Genomic DNA, 13,525 nt, shown 5'->3' on the forward strand with positions numbered 1-13,525 from the left:
CCTCCTGTCGTCTGTCCTCTGTCTCCTCCTGTCGTCTGTCCTCTGTCTCCTCCTGTCGTCTGTCCTCTGTCTCCGCCTGTCGTCTGTCCTCTGTCTCCTCCTGTCGTCTGTCCTCTGTCTCCTCCTGTCGTCTGTCCTCTGACTCCTCCTGTCATCTGTCCTCTGACTCCTCCTGTCGTCTGTCCTCTGGCTCCTCCTGTCGTCTGTCCTCTGTCTCCTCCTGTCGTCTGTCCTCTGACTCCTCCTGTCATCTGTCCTCTGACTCCTCCTGTCGTCTGTCCTCTGTCTCCTCCTGTCGTCTGTCCTCTGTCTCCTCCTGTCGTCTGTCCTCTGTCTCCTCCTGTCGTCTGTCCTCTGTCTCCTCCTGTCGTCTGTCCTCTGTCTCCTCCTGTCCTCTGTCCTCTGTCTCCTCCTGTCGTCTGTGGTCTGTCTCCATGCTCAGAACATGCTGTCATATTCAAAGATTAGGACCATGACAAGATCACAACACACACACACACACACACACACTGCATGCGTTACATCATTTCATTAGGAATGAGTGTATGTGCTTGAGTGTGTGTCTGTCAAAGTCAAATAAGGAAAGACGATACACATGGTCATTACATTAATATAATTCTGGCCTTTATGTTCATATTAAAAATAGCATTAATTAACTACAACAATATACAACAACAATAATTATCATCAGCAACAATAATTACACTTAGGAACCAGAGAATGACACATCCTCCATTTAAAATAAGTTAAGAAACAGGAAATAAAAAAACAACCATGTTTAAATCATTTACTGTACATACAGTGTTGGATAACATTTCTCTCTCATAGCGATTCCAAAAAGTTTGACAGTGTTTTTCAAAGCATCCCATCCCAAATTCTGTTTCTCCCCCAGTGATGGCTATCTCAACTCCCTTAGCTTAGTGGTTCTCAATCCTGGTTCTGGGGACCCAAACACACTTGATTTAACTTAATCAACTCGTCATCAGGCCTTTGATTTGAATCCGTTGTCTGAGCACTAGGGCAAAAACAAAAATGTCCACTCCTTTGAGTCCCCAAGACCAGGATTGAGCAATACTGCCTTAGCTAGTTTGTTTTATTTCTAGCTTAATACCTGGGGTAGTCCAGGGGTGACAAACTCAATTCCTGGAGGGCCAAGTGTCTGCAGGTTGTCAGTCCACCCTTGTACTTCATTGATTAATTAAGGTCACTGATTAGTATGAAAAAATAATAATAATGTATGTACTCACTAACTGTAAGTCGCTCTGGATAAGAGCGTCTGCTAAATGACTAAAATGTAAAATGTAAATTAGTAAGGAAATTCCCTTTAGCTGGTTATCTGGTTCTTAATAACAAAAACCAGAAGACACACAGCCCTCCACGGAACAGATCTGGACACCCCTGCTCTAGTCTTAGGCTGGGGAAGAGAGAGAGACATGAACTCTATGGCACCATGAATGACCTACATTCCTCAAATTCAAATCTGGACCCTCGAAGCCAGTTCCCTTTGCTTTTTTCATTGTTCCCCTCTAATCAGGGACTGATTTATACCTGCGGTGATCAATTAATATACAATTAATGATCAGATAGAACAGAAAACCAGCAGGCTCCGAACCTCCTAGGGTATACAGTAAACATTCCAGTTCCTTATTGTAGCATGGGTGCTAGATTGTTGAGTCATTCAACAATGCTACATTGTTGCTTCCGTGTTTGTTAAGACAAAGACAACAGACTTCCCTATAGCTGAAACACACAACTCCCAGGCTATGTTGAAGAACTACTGAACAAAAATTCCCTTGAAATATTTCCACCACACGTTCCAGGCTATGTTTAAATAGTTTAAACACACAGCTATCTATGGTCAGGTATTGAGCCAGTGTTGAATGTTGAGTGTTGAGTATCTGTCATCTGAGTAGTCTATGGCCTCATGGTATGGTGACTATGGTGACGTTTGGCATACGTTTCTTTCTCTGCTCTCCCAGTGCAAAAATGCTCTCCAGCGATCTATGTTTTACAGTTCTATATCTGCATCTCTCTATTAAAGAGAGAACAACTAGACCTGTTCAACATCTATGCTCTATGTCTTCCAGTTCTATACCTGCTTTTCTCTGTAATAGATATATAACAACTAGAGCTATTCTATTTCTATGCTCTCTATGCTCTCCCTCTACTTGTCCCTCTATGTTTTCTAGTTCTATCTGCTCTCCAGTGTGTAACTACTCCAGTGTTCGGATTGGTTAGATCCAGTCAGAACATTGAAAGATACTGTAGTAGTAATGACATGTCTCTGTGTGTGTGGTCCTGAGCTTCTCGCTCCAGGGTGAAGTTTCACCCAAGACACAGATCTAGGATCAGCTTCCCCTCCCCCAATTCTAACCTTAACCATTAGTAAGGAAAATGCTAAACTGACCCAAGATCAGTGACTAAGAGCACATTCACCCTACACCGAGCTTCTCCTTTCTGTGCTTCACTATCCATATGTTCTATCCCTATTTACTCATGTTATTCCCAGTTCCAGTTCCAGTCACATTCCCAGGACAGTTATCCCAGTTACACCAGTCACATTCCCAGGACAGTTATCCCAGTTACACCAGTCATATTCCCAGGACAGTTATCCCAGTTACACCAGTCATATTCCCAGGGCAGTTATCCCAGTTACACCAGTCATATTCCCAGGACAGTTATCCCAGTTACACCAGTCATATTCCCAGGACAGTTATCCCAGTTACACCAGTCATATTCCCAGGACAGTTATCCCAGTTACACCAGTCATATTCCCAGGACAGTTATCCCAGTTACACCAGTCATATTCCCAGGACAGTTATCCCAGTTACACCAGTCATATTCCCAGGACAGTTATCCCAGTTACACCAGTCATATTCCCAGGACAGTTATCCCAGTTACACCAGTCATATTCCCAGGACAGTTATCCCAGTTACACCAGTCATATTCCCAGGACAGTTATCCCAGTTACACCAGTCATATTCCCAGGACAGTTATCCCAGTTACACCAGTCATATTCCCAGGACAGTTATCCCAGTTCCAGTTCCAGTCACATTCCCAGGACAGTTATCCCAGTTACACCAGTAGGATAATGTTGTTTCTCTGGGAACAATGTCCATTGTCAACCCAGTCCATTCCAGTGAAAATATCCACATCCAAGTTTTGCATTGTCTCTTAGAAATAGATGGCGTCAAACACCATTTTGGGCCAATAAGATTTAAGTTATATTCTCAGCAACCAATCATAGTCAAGCTGTAGAGCGGGGCGTGTTCCATGGCATCTAAATCAACCAATCAATGGCTGTTGCAGCAAGCGATCCAATAATATCAGCAGCCCCCCCACCCCACAAGTCAACTGTCCAATCGGCACCCAGTGTTCAAAGTAGGCAGGGTTAGAACTGTACAAGTGCAATTGCTGATGGGAGATGTAGTTTTGCTTAGCTCCTTTTTCAAAGGTTACATCACTTTACTTCCAGTGTTAAACATCCAGAACAACACCCAAAAACAACCCCCCCACCCCAAAAAAAAAAAAAAAAAAAAAAACATCCAGAACAACCTCCTTTCTAAGGAGAGTCTCTGTCAGAGATTGTCTATTGTCTTGATATCGCGGTTTAAATAAAGCTAGCAGATTTTGAATAGAAAGATACTACATAGCGGTCACCAGTCTGTTCTGGGGTGCAAAGATTGACATAGCCTGCAGTAATGTTGTTAGCTTAGCCAGCAGTAGAGTCCAGCAGTGCGTTTCCATACCAAGGCAGAATCCCTCAGTATTCATTAGGACACACAATGTTAAAAACCCCCAGGAAATTAGGCTTTCTTCCATGTTGTATGTGTATCCCTGTTTCAGTCCGTTTTCTTCCGTTTGGTGCCTAATGAACACGACCCTGGGTGGGCCTGGCAGACACAGTCGACCCAGTTGCCTGTAGAAGAGAGGTAGAGGAGTTAGATAGAGTCTTGAGGTTTACAAACTCAGTGAAACACAAGTCAGTTCTTGGTCTCATTCTCTCCCTCCTCCACACTCTGTCTCACATTTGATTAACTACACCTTTCTCTCCCTCTTTCTCTCCCTCTTTCTCTCCCTCTGTCATCCCTCCCTCCCTCCCTCCCTCCCTCCCTCCCTCCCTCCCTCCCTCCCTCCCTCCCTTACCATCTCTCTCTACATGATCATGGTTCGGAGGGCAGCCTTGCTGATGCGGCTCCGGTGTTTCCTCCTCCTGCGTCCGCGGGGAAGGGCCGGTCTCAACGGGCCCTGGGGGCGCTTGGGGGGAGGGGACGGGGTGCTGGGGGACCGCCCTGGGGCCCTGCTGGGGGACAATGTGGGGAGCACTGGAGGAGAGAGAGAGAGGGTGGGGGAGAGAGAGGGAGCGAGAGAGAGAGAGAGAGAGAGAGAGAGAGAGAGAGAGAGAGAGAGAGAGAGAGAGAGAGAGAGAGAGAGAGAGAGAGAGAGAGAGAGAGAGAGAGAGAGAGAGAGAGAGAGAGAGAGAGAGAGAGAGAGAGAGAGAGATACATTGTGTTACAGACCATACAATAGTCAAGGACAGTGTAATGTAATCACCTCTGAGGCGTCTGTAACAATGTCTGTAACTCCCATCACGTTTGTGACCGCTAGGAACCTGTTTTAACAGGAAGCGAAAGGTCCCATGTTGCAAGGGGATGGAAAGAATGGCAGGACACATATGCTCATATAATCATACATGTAGCCTACAACAGTCAGGACCACAAAAGAAAAGAGGCCTACTTCCTCTAATAGCCTCTTTCCCTAACGTCAACTCTCACAGGCATACATAGTTACTGACCCACAACTTACACACACCAACACGTGCAAACACATGCATTCGTGCACACAGGCACACACACACACACACACACACACACGCATACACACACACGCAAAATCTAATTCCCAGTACCTGGTCTTTGTGTGGTGGTGGTTTGTGTTTGAGACTGATGAGGAAGATGAGGATGAGGAGGACGATGCTGTTGTTTCTGGTCTAGTTCTCTCTGTACGAGTTCTAGAAGTTTCTTCCTCCTCTCCTCCTCTGTGACAGAGCCTCCCTGATTGGTCAACTCTGAGCCTCTGTGTTTGTGATGGGTGGACTCTGAGTGTCTTTGTTCCTGACTGGACAGCTCTGTCTGGCTGTGTCGCTCTTTATTGTTCTCCTTGTTGTGATTGGTCACTTCTGTCGCTGCCTGTCTCTGACTGGTGACCTCTGTATCCTTTTGTGCGTCTCTATTGGCCACCTCTGTGCTTGAGTCTTTATCATCGGTCGGTTCTGTGTTGCTGTGGTCCAGTTCTGGTTTGTGATTGACCGGTTGTTTTGTGTCAGGTGGTCCACCGCTATCGGATTGGGGTGCGTTGTGTTTGTATTGAGTCCTGAGCTCTGGCTGTTGGCTGTATGGCTGGTATTGCTGTTGTTGATGTTGCTGTTGTTGTTGATGTTGATGTTGATGTTGATATTGTTGTTGATGTTGTTGTTGTTGTTGCTGTTGATATTGTTGCTGTTGTTGTAGATATTGTTGTTGTTGTTGCTGTTGGTAGTACTGTTGTAGCTGTTGCTGTCTTTCTATCTCCTGTGTCCTCTCTGTGTTGTCACTGCGCTGCCTGTCTCCTGTGTTGGGCTGTGTGTCGGTGTGTGTGTCGGTGTGTGACCCTCTCTCCTCCCCTCTCCCCACCTCATACCCACTGCCATGCCCTATAGGGGTCTCAGAAGAGGGACCCGTCTTTGTGTGTGTGTCTGTGTGTGTCCCTACCTGTGTGTGTGTCCCTACCTGCGTCCCTGCCCCTGCCATTGGGTGTGTCTGTGTGTGTGTCCCTGCGAGTGTGTGTCTCCCAAGCCCGGTCCCCACCAGAGTGTGTGTGCCTGGCTGTGTGTGTGACACCGTGTACTTGTTCTGCCACTGTCTCTCTAGCTGACCCCTGTCATCCACATGGAACCTCTGATTGGCCTTCATGTCATCATGGCGATGGACATCCTCCTTGGCGAGGGAGGGGGGTTTGGGGGTGAGTCGGGGGGGAGGAGGGGGGAGGGTGCTCCTGACCAAGGAGGTGGACCTGGCTGCAGCCGCAGCAACTGCAGCTGCGGCTGAGGGGTGTGTCTGGCAGCGGCAGGAGGCATGGTCTTCCACTGAGATCACCGCCTTGTCGTAGTGGGCTCTCTTATCGATGTACTGGATCCTTGTTACCTGGGAGAGAGGGGAGGGGGAGGGGGAGAGAGAGAGAGAGAGAGAGAGAGAGAGAGAGAGAGAGAGAGAGAGAGAGAGAGAGAGAGAGAGAGAGAGAGAGAGAGAGAGAGAGAGAGAGAGAGAGAGAGAGAGAGAGAGAGAGAGAGAGAGAGAGAGAGAGAGAGAGAGAGAGAGAGAGAGAGAGAGAGAGAGAGAGAGAGAGAGAGAGAGAGAGAGAGAGAGAGAGAGAGAGAGAGAGAGAGAGAGAGAGAGAGAGAGAGAGAGAGAGAGAGAAACATTGCTTGTAAATCTGATGAAGTGATATGCCTACTGGATATATTCATAGTGTTTATATATAGGCCTACTTCTGTCAGTGTAGCTTTGATTAGGTGTGTATAATGTGTATAGGTATCTCCAGGTGTGTATACAAGTGTATATGTACCTGTAGATAGTGTATATAGGTGTATATGTACCTGTAGATAGTGTATATAGGTGTATATGTATCTGTAGATAGTGTATATAGGTGTGTAGATAGTGTATATAGGTGTATATGTACCTGTAGATAGTGTATATAGGTGTATACAGTATGTACAGTTGAAGTCGGAAGTTTACATACATTTAGGTTGGAGTCATTAAAACTAGTTTTTCAACCACTCCACAAATGTCTTGTTAACAAACTATAGTTTTTGCAAGTCGGTTAGGACATATACTTTGTGCATGACACAAGTAATTTTTCCAACAATTGTTTACAGTCAGATTATTTCCAGAAATTAATCCCAGAACAACAGCAAAGGACCTTGTGAAGATGCTGGAGGAAGCAGGTACAAAAGTATCTATATCCACAGTAAAACGAGTCCTTTATCGACATAACCTGAAAGGCCGCGCAGCAAGGAAGAAGCCACTGCTCCAAAACCGCCATAAAAAAGCCCGAGTACTGTTTGCAACTGCACATGGGGACAAAGATCGTACTTTTTGGAGAAATGTCCTCTGGTCTGATGAAACAAAAATAGACCTGTTTGGCCATAATGACCATCGTTATGTTTGGAGGGAAAAGGGGGTTGCTTGCAAGCCGAAGAACGCAGCATCATGTTGTGGGGGTGATTTGCTGCAGGAGGGACTGGTGCACTTCACAAAATAGATGGCATCATGAGGAAGAAAAATTATGTGGATATATTGAAGCAACATCTCAAGACATCAGTCAGGAAGTTAAAGCTTGGTCGCAAATGGGTCTTCCAAATGGACAATGACCCCAAGCATACTTCCAAAGTTGTGGCAAAATGGCTTAAGGACAACAAAGTCAAGGTATTGGAGTGGCCATCACAAAGCCCTGACCTCAATCCTATAGAACATTTGTGGGCAGAACTGAAAAAGCGTGTGCGAGCAAGGAGGCCTACAAACCTGACTCAGTTACACCAGCTCTGTCAGGAGGAATGGGCCAAAATTCACCCAACTTATTGTGGGAAGCTTGTGGAAGGCTACCCAAAACGTTTGACCCAAGTTAAACAATTTAAAGGCAATGCTACCAAATACTAATTGAGTGTATGTAAACTTCTGACCCACTGCGAATGTGATGAAATAAATAAAAGCTGAAATAAATCCTTCTCTCTACTATTATTCTGACATTTCACATTCTTAAAATAAAGTGGTGATCCTAACTGACCTAAGACAGGGAATTTTTACTAGGATTAAATGTCAGGAATTGTGAAAAACTGAGTTTAAATGTATTTGGCTAAGGTGTATGTAAACTTCTGACTTCAACTGTACCTGTGCATAGGTCTATACAGTGGGGGAAAAAAGTATTTAGTCAGCCACCAATTGTGCAAGTTCTCCCACAGGCCTGTAATTTTCATCATAGGTACACGTCAACTATGACAGACAAATTGAGAAAAAAAATCCAGAAAATAACATTGTAGGATTTTTAATGAATTGATTTGCAAATTATGGTGGAAAATACGTATTTGGTCACCTACAAACAAGCAAGATTTCGAAACACACTACGCCGCCAGGGACTCAAATCCTGCAGTGCCAGACGTGTCCCCCTGCTTAAGCCAGTACATGTCCAGGCCCGTCTGAAGTTTGCTAGAGTGCATTTGGATGATCCAGAAGAGGATTGGGAGAATGTCATATGGTCAGATGAAACCAAAATATAACTTTTTGGTAAAAACTCAACTCGTCGTGTTTGGAGGACAAAGAATGCTGAGTTGCATCCAAAGAACACCATACCTACTGTGAAGCATGGGGGTAGAAACATCATGCTTTGGGGCTGTTTTTTCTGCAAAGGGACCAGGACGACTGATCCGTGTAAAGGAAAGAATGAATGGGGCCATGTATCGTGAGATTTTGAGTGAAAACCTCCTTCCATCAGCAAGGGCATTGAAGATGAAACGTGGTTGGGTCTTTCAGCATGACAATGATCCCAAACACACCGCCCGGGCAACGAAGGAGTGGCTTCGTAAGAAGCATTTCAAGGTCCTGGAGTGGCCTAGCCAGTCTCCAGATCTCAACCCCATAGAAAATCTTTGGAGGGAGTTGAAAGTCCGTGTTGCCCAGCGACAGCCCCAAAACATCACTGCTCTAGAGGAGATCTGCATGGAGGAATGGGCCAAAATACCAGCAACAGTGTGTGAAAACCTTGTGAAGACTTACAGAAAACGTTTGACCTGTGTCATTGCCAACAAAGGGTATATAACAAAGTATTGAGAAACTTTTGTTATTGACCAAATACTTATTTTCCACCATAATTTGCAAATAAATTCATAAAAAATCCTACAATGTGATTTTCTGGATTTTTTTTTCTCATTTTGTCTGTCATAGTTGACGTGTACCTATGATGAAAATTACAGGCCTCTCTCATCTTTTTAAGTGGGAGAACTTGCACAATTGGTGGCTGACTAAATAGTTTTTTTTCCCCACTGTATGTACCTGTAGATAGTGTATATAGGTGTATATGTACCTGTAGATAGTGTATATAGGTGTATATGTACCTGTAGATAGTGTATACCGTGTCAGTGTGGGGACACACTGCAGTAGCCTGTTATGTGTTTACACTTTTATAAAAAAGGGATCCAAATAGGATCTTCGGCTGTCCCCATAGGAGAACCCTTTTTGATTCCACGTAGAACCCTTTTTGGTTCCAAGTAGAACTATTTTGTTCTACTTGGAACCAAAAAGGGTTCTTCAAAGGGTTATCCTATGGTTGTAGATGGCACAGGTGTGTATATATACCTGTAGATATCGTGTCTGAGTAACCGTGGGGACACACTGTAGCATTCTGGTGTTACAGCAGCCAGAGCAGCGCTGCACCTCAACACATGGCGGCCACAACAGGAAGTTGGCGTTACGTCGGTCAAGCATGGCTCTGGTGACCTCCATGACCTCTGTCCTGACCTTACACACTGCCTGCTGGGCTGGCTGGGCATCTACTGGGGGAGGAGGGGAGGGAGGGAGAGAGGGGGAGGGGAGAGAGAGAGAGAGAGAGAGAGAGAGAGAGAGAGAGAGAGAGAGAGAGAGAGAGAGAGAGAGAGAGAGAGAGAGAGAGAGAGAGAGAGAGAGAGAGAGAGAGAGAGAGAGAGAGAGAGAGAGAGAGAGAGAGAGAGAGAGAGAGAGAGAGAGAGAGACTTTAACTATTTGCACATTGTTACAACACTGTATATATACATAATATGACATTTGAAATGTCTTTATTCTTTTGAAACTTCTGAGTGTAATGTTTACTGTTAATATTTATTGTTTAATTCACTTTTGTTTACTATCTACTTCACTTGCTTTGGCAATGTTAACACACATTTCCCATGCCAATAACGCCCTTAAATTGAATTGAAATTGAAATTGAATTGAGAGAGAGAGAGAGAGAGAGAGAGAGAGAGAGAGAGAGAGAGAGAGAGAGAGAGAGAGAGAGAGAGAGAGAGAGAGAGAGAGAGAGAGAGAGAGAGAGAGAGAGAGAGAGAGAGAGAGAGAGAGAGAGAGAGAGAGAGAGAGAGAGAGAGAGAGAGAGAGAGAGAGAGAGAGAGAGAGAGAGAGAGAGAGAGAGAGAGAGAGAGAGAGAGAGAGAGAGAGAGAGAGAGAGAGAGAGAGAGAGAGAGAGACAGACTAACCTAGGTTTCTCCTATATCTTCCATGGGTGTAATTTAAATGAATCTCACTGGCCGATGGGTCATCTGGCTCCACCTCTAAAAGCAAGAAAAGAAGCAGAGAAAGGAAGAGATGGCAGAAGAGAACATAGGAATGTTAAGTCATTCACTCAACCACCTGTATTCAAATCAACCATCTGTTTTCTGTTGTATTGTGTAAAGTGTGTATTGGGAAAGTAGCTTTTGTAAATGTTCCATTGTATGCATGGATTTCTATGAAGTCCAAGTCCTCTTTGCTTGCTGATAACTGTAATTTTGACTAACTGTAAGAGTCTGAGTGTGTTAGTCTGGGTCGGAGAGACAATCATTGTTCACCACACAAAGGAAATTGTTTTTTCTAAAACAATCACAGTCTATTTTCTGCTGCAATTTGTCTGAGCTGTCGGGAATGTGTGTGACTGGAGATATGAGTGTTTAAATATAGTATTGTGTGTGTGTGTGTGTTCCTAAGGCGTCATATCTTAGCATTTTAGGCAGAATGGTCTATAATGAATTAATAAATGTATGTGTTTGTGTCTGGATAGATGTTTATGATATAGAACAGATATTGCATTGTGCCTTATTGTATTTCCAGTCTACATTTCTGTAGTCTAGACTCCTTGTAAGACTATTCTCTTTTCTTTCTCTCAAATAGCTATTTTTTCCTACCCATGATGCAATCTTTCCCTTTCTTCTTCCCCTCCATAGACAAGAATGGGCCTGTCTAAAACCATCACCACCACATGTTAAACTAGGTTTGATCTGTCTGACTGGAATGGGCCTGTCTAAAACCATACATTTTTACATTTACATTTTAGTCATTTAGCAGACGCTCTTATCCAGAGCGACTTACAGGAGCAATTAGGGTTAAGTGCCTTGCTCAAGGGCACATTTACGTCATTTAGCAGACGCTCTCCACCACATGTTAAACTAGGGTTGATCTGTCTGCCTGGAATAGCCCTGTCTAAAACCATCACCACCACATGTTAAACTAGGTTTGATCTGTCTGACTGGAATGGGCCTGTCTAAAACCATCACCACCACATGTTAAACTAGGTTTGATCTGTCTGACTGGAATGGGCCTGTCTAAAACCATCACCACCACATGTTAAACTAGGTTTGATCTGTCTGACTGGAATGGGCCTGTCTAAAACCATCACCACCACATGTTAAACTAGGGTTGATCTGTCTGACTGGAATGGGCCTGTCTAAAACCATCACCACCACATGTTAAACTAGGGTTGATCTGTCTGAATGGAATAGCCCTGTCTAAAACCATCACCACCACATGTTAAACTTGGTTTGATCTGTCTGACTGGAATAGCCCTGTCTAAAACCATCACCACCACATGTTAAACTAGGGTTGATCTGTCTGAATGGAATAGCCCTGTCTGTCAAACTTTCTATCTATTGTATGTCTAGGAGAGAGAAAGTGTGTGTGTGTGTGTGTGTGTGTGTGTGTGTGTGTATCTAGGACAGTATTCTCAGTGTTGTGGTCTCAGAGCTAAGGTCAGAGAACTAAATGTGGCTAAACATATTTGCCCTTTGTGTGTGTGTAGAGTGTGGTATGGTGATCACACACACACACACACACACACACATGCAAACACACACATGGCCTTGTCTTGTGTCTGAGTCTCTCTCTCTAATAGTCTAACTCTGTAACTCTGGTCAAGGTCTCTCTCTAATAATTTAACTCTGTAACTGGTCAAGGTCTCTCTCTAACAGTCTAACTGTAACTGGTTAAGGTCTCTCTCTAATAGTCTAAATCTGTAACTCTGGTCAAGGTCTCTCTCTAATAATCTATCTCTGTAACTGGTCAAGGTCTCTAATAGTCTAAATCTGTAACTCTGGTCAAGGTCTCTCTCTAATAATCTATCTCTGTAACTGGTCAAGGTCTCTAATAGTCTAACTCTGTAACTCTGGTCAAGGTCTCTTTCTAATAGTCTGACTCTGTAACTCTGGTCAAGGTCTCTCTCTAATAGTCTAACTCTGTAACTCTGGTCAAGGTCTCTCTCTAATAGTCTAAATCTGTAACTCTGGTCAAGGTCTCTCTCTAATAGTCTAAATCTGTAACTCTGGTCAAGGTCTCTCTCTAATAGTCTAACTCTGTAACTGGTCAAGGTCTCTTTCTAATAGTCTAACTCTGTAACTCTGGTCAAGGTCTCTAATAGTCTAAATCTGTAACTCTGGTCAAGGTCTCTAATAGTCTAAATCTGTAACTCTGGTCAAGGTCTCTCTCTAATAGTCTGACTGTGTAACTGGTCATGGTATTTTTATTTTTTACTATTTCACCTTTATTTAACCAGGTAAGAGTAACCAGTTGAGAACAAGTTCTCATTTACAACTGCGACCTGGCCAAGATAAAGCAAAGCAGTGTGATAAAAAAACAACAACACAGAGTTACATATGGGGTAAACAAAACGTACAGTCAATAACACAATAGAAAATCTATATACAGTGTGTGCAAATGTAGTAAGTTATGGAGGTAAGGCAATAAATAGGCCATAGTGCAAAATAATTACAATTTAGTATTAACACTGGAATGATAGATGTGCAGAAGATGATGTGCAAATAGAGATACTGGGGTGCAAATGAGCAAAATAAATAACAATATGGGGATGAGGTAGTTGGGTGGGCTAATTTCAGATGGGCTGTGTACAGGTGCAGTGATCGGTAAGCTGCTCTGACAACTGATGCTTAAAGTTAGTGAGGGAGATAAGAGTCTCCAGCTTCAGAGATTTTTGCAGTTCGTTCCAGTCATTGGCAGCAGAGAACTGGAAGGAATGGTGGCCAAAGGAGGTGTTGGCTTTGGGGATGACCAGTGAGATATACCTGCTGGAGCGCATACTACGGGTGGGTGTTGCTATGGTGACCAATGAGCTAAGATAAGGCAGGGATTTGCCTAGCAGTGATTTATAGATGACCTGGAGCCAGTGGGTTTGGCGACGAATATGTAGTGAGGGCCAGCCAACGAGAGCATACAGGTCTAACTGTGTAACTCTGGTCAAGGTCTCTCTCTAACAGTCTAACTCTGTAACTCTGGTCAAGGTCTCTCTCTAATAGTCTAAATCTGTAACTCTGGTCAAGGTCTCTCTCTAATAGTCTAACTCTGTAACTCTGGTCAAGGTCTCTCTCTAATAGTCTAAAACTGTAACTCTGGTCAAGGTCTCTAATAGTCTAAATCTGTAACTCTGGTTAAGGTCTCTCTCTAATAGTCTAACTCTGTAACTGGTCAAGGTCTCTCTCTAATAG

General features: G+C 44.0%; 1 protein-coding gene across 2 annotated transcripts in view; it reads right to left on the bottom strand.

Annotated features, from left to right (window-relative positions):
• Nucleotides 1-599: 599 nt before the first annotated feature.
• si:ch211-79m20.1 (putative uncharacterized protein DDB_G0291608) overlaps nucleotides 600-13,525 on the bottom strand; it is a 20,983-nt gene continuing 8,057 nt past the window's right edge. Inside the window, exons 3-7 of one of the 2 annotated variants that reach the window (XM_045216964.1) lie at nucleotides 10,256-10,330; nucleotides 9,387-9,580; nucleotides 4,910-6,182; nucleotides 4,147-4,325; nucleotides 600-3,919 (exon numbers count right to left, since the gene is read on the bottom strand). In XM_045216964.1, coding sequence (XP_045072899.1) covers nucleotides 4,156-4,325; nucleotides 4,910-6,182; nucleotides 9,387-9,580; nucleotides 10,256-10,330 — 1,712 coding nt within the window. In that variant the 3' untranslated portion in view covers nucleotides 600-3,919; nucleotides 4,147-4,155. Of the gene's footprint in view, nucleotides 3,920-4,146; nucleotides 4,326-4,909; nucleotides 6,183-9,386; nucleotides 9,584-10,255; nucleotides 10,331-13,525 lie in introns of both variants that reach the window. The other variant, XM_045216963.1, reaches the window with a different exon arrangement.

The sequence above is a fragment of the Coregonus clupeaformis genome, unplaced genomic scaffold (genome assembly GCF_020615455.1).
Source record: "Coregonus clupeaformis isolate EN_2021a unplaced genomic scaffold, ASM2061545v1 scaf0874, whole genome shotgun sequence".
NCBI classification, from domain to species: domain Eukaryota; kingdom Metazoa; phylum Chordata; class Actinopteri; order Salmoniformes; family Salmonidae; genus Coregonus; species Coregonus clupeaformis.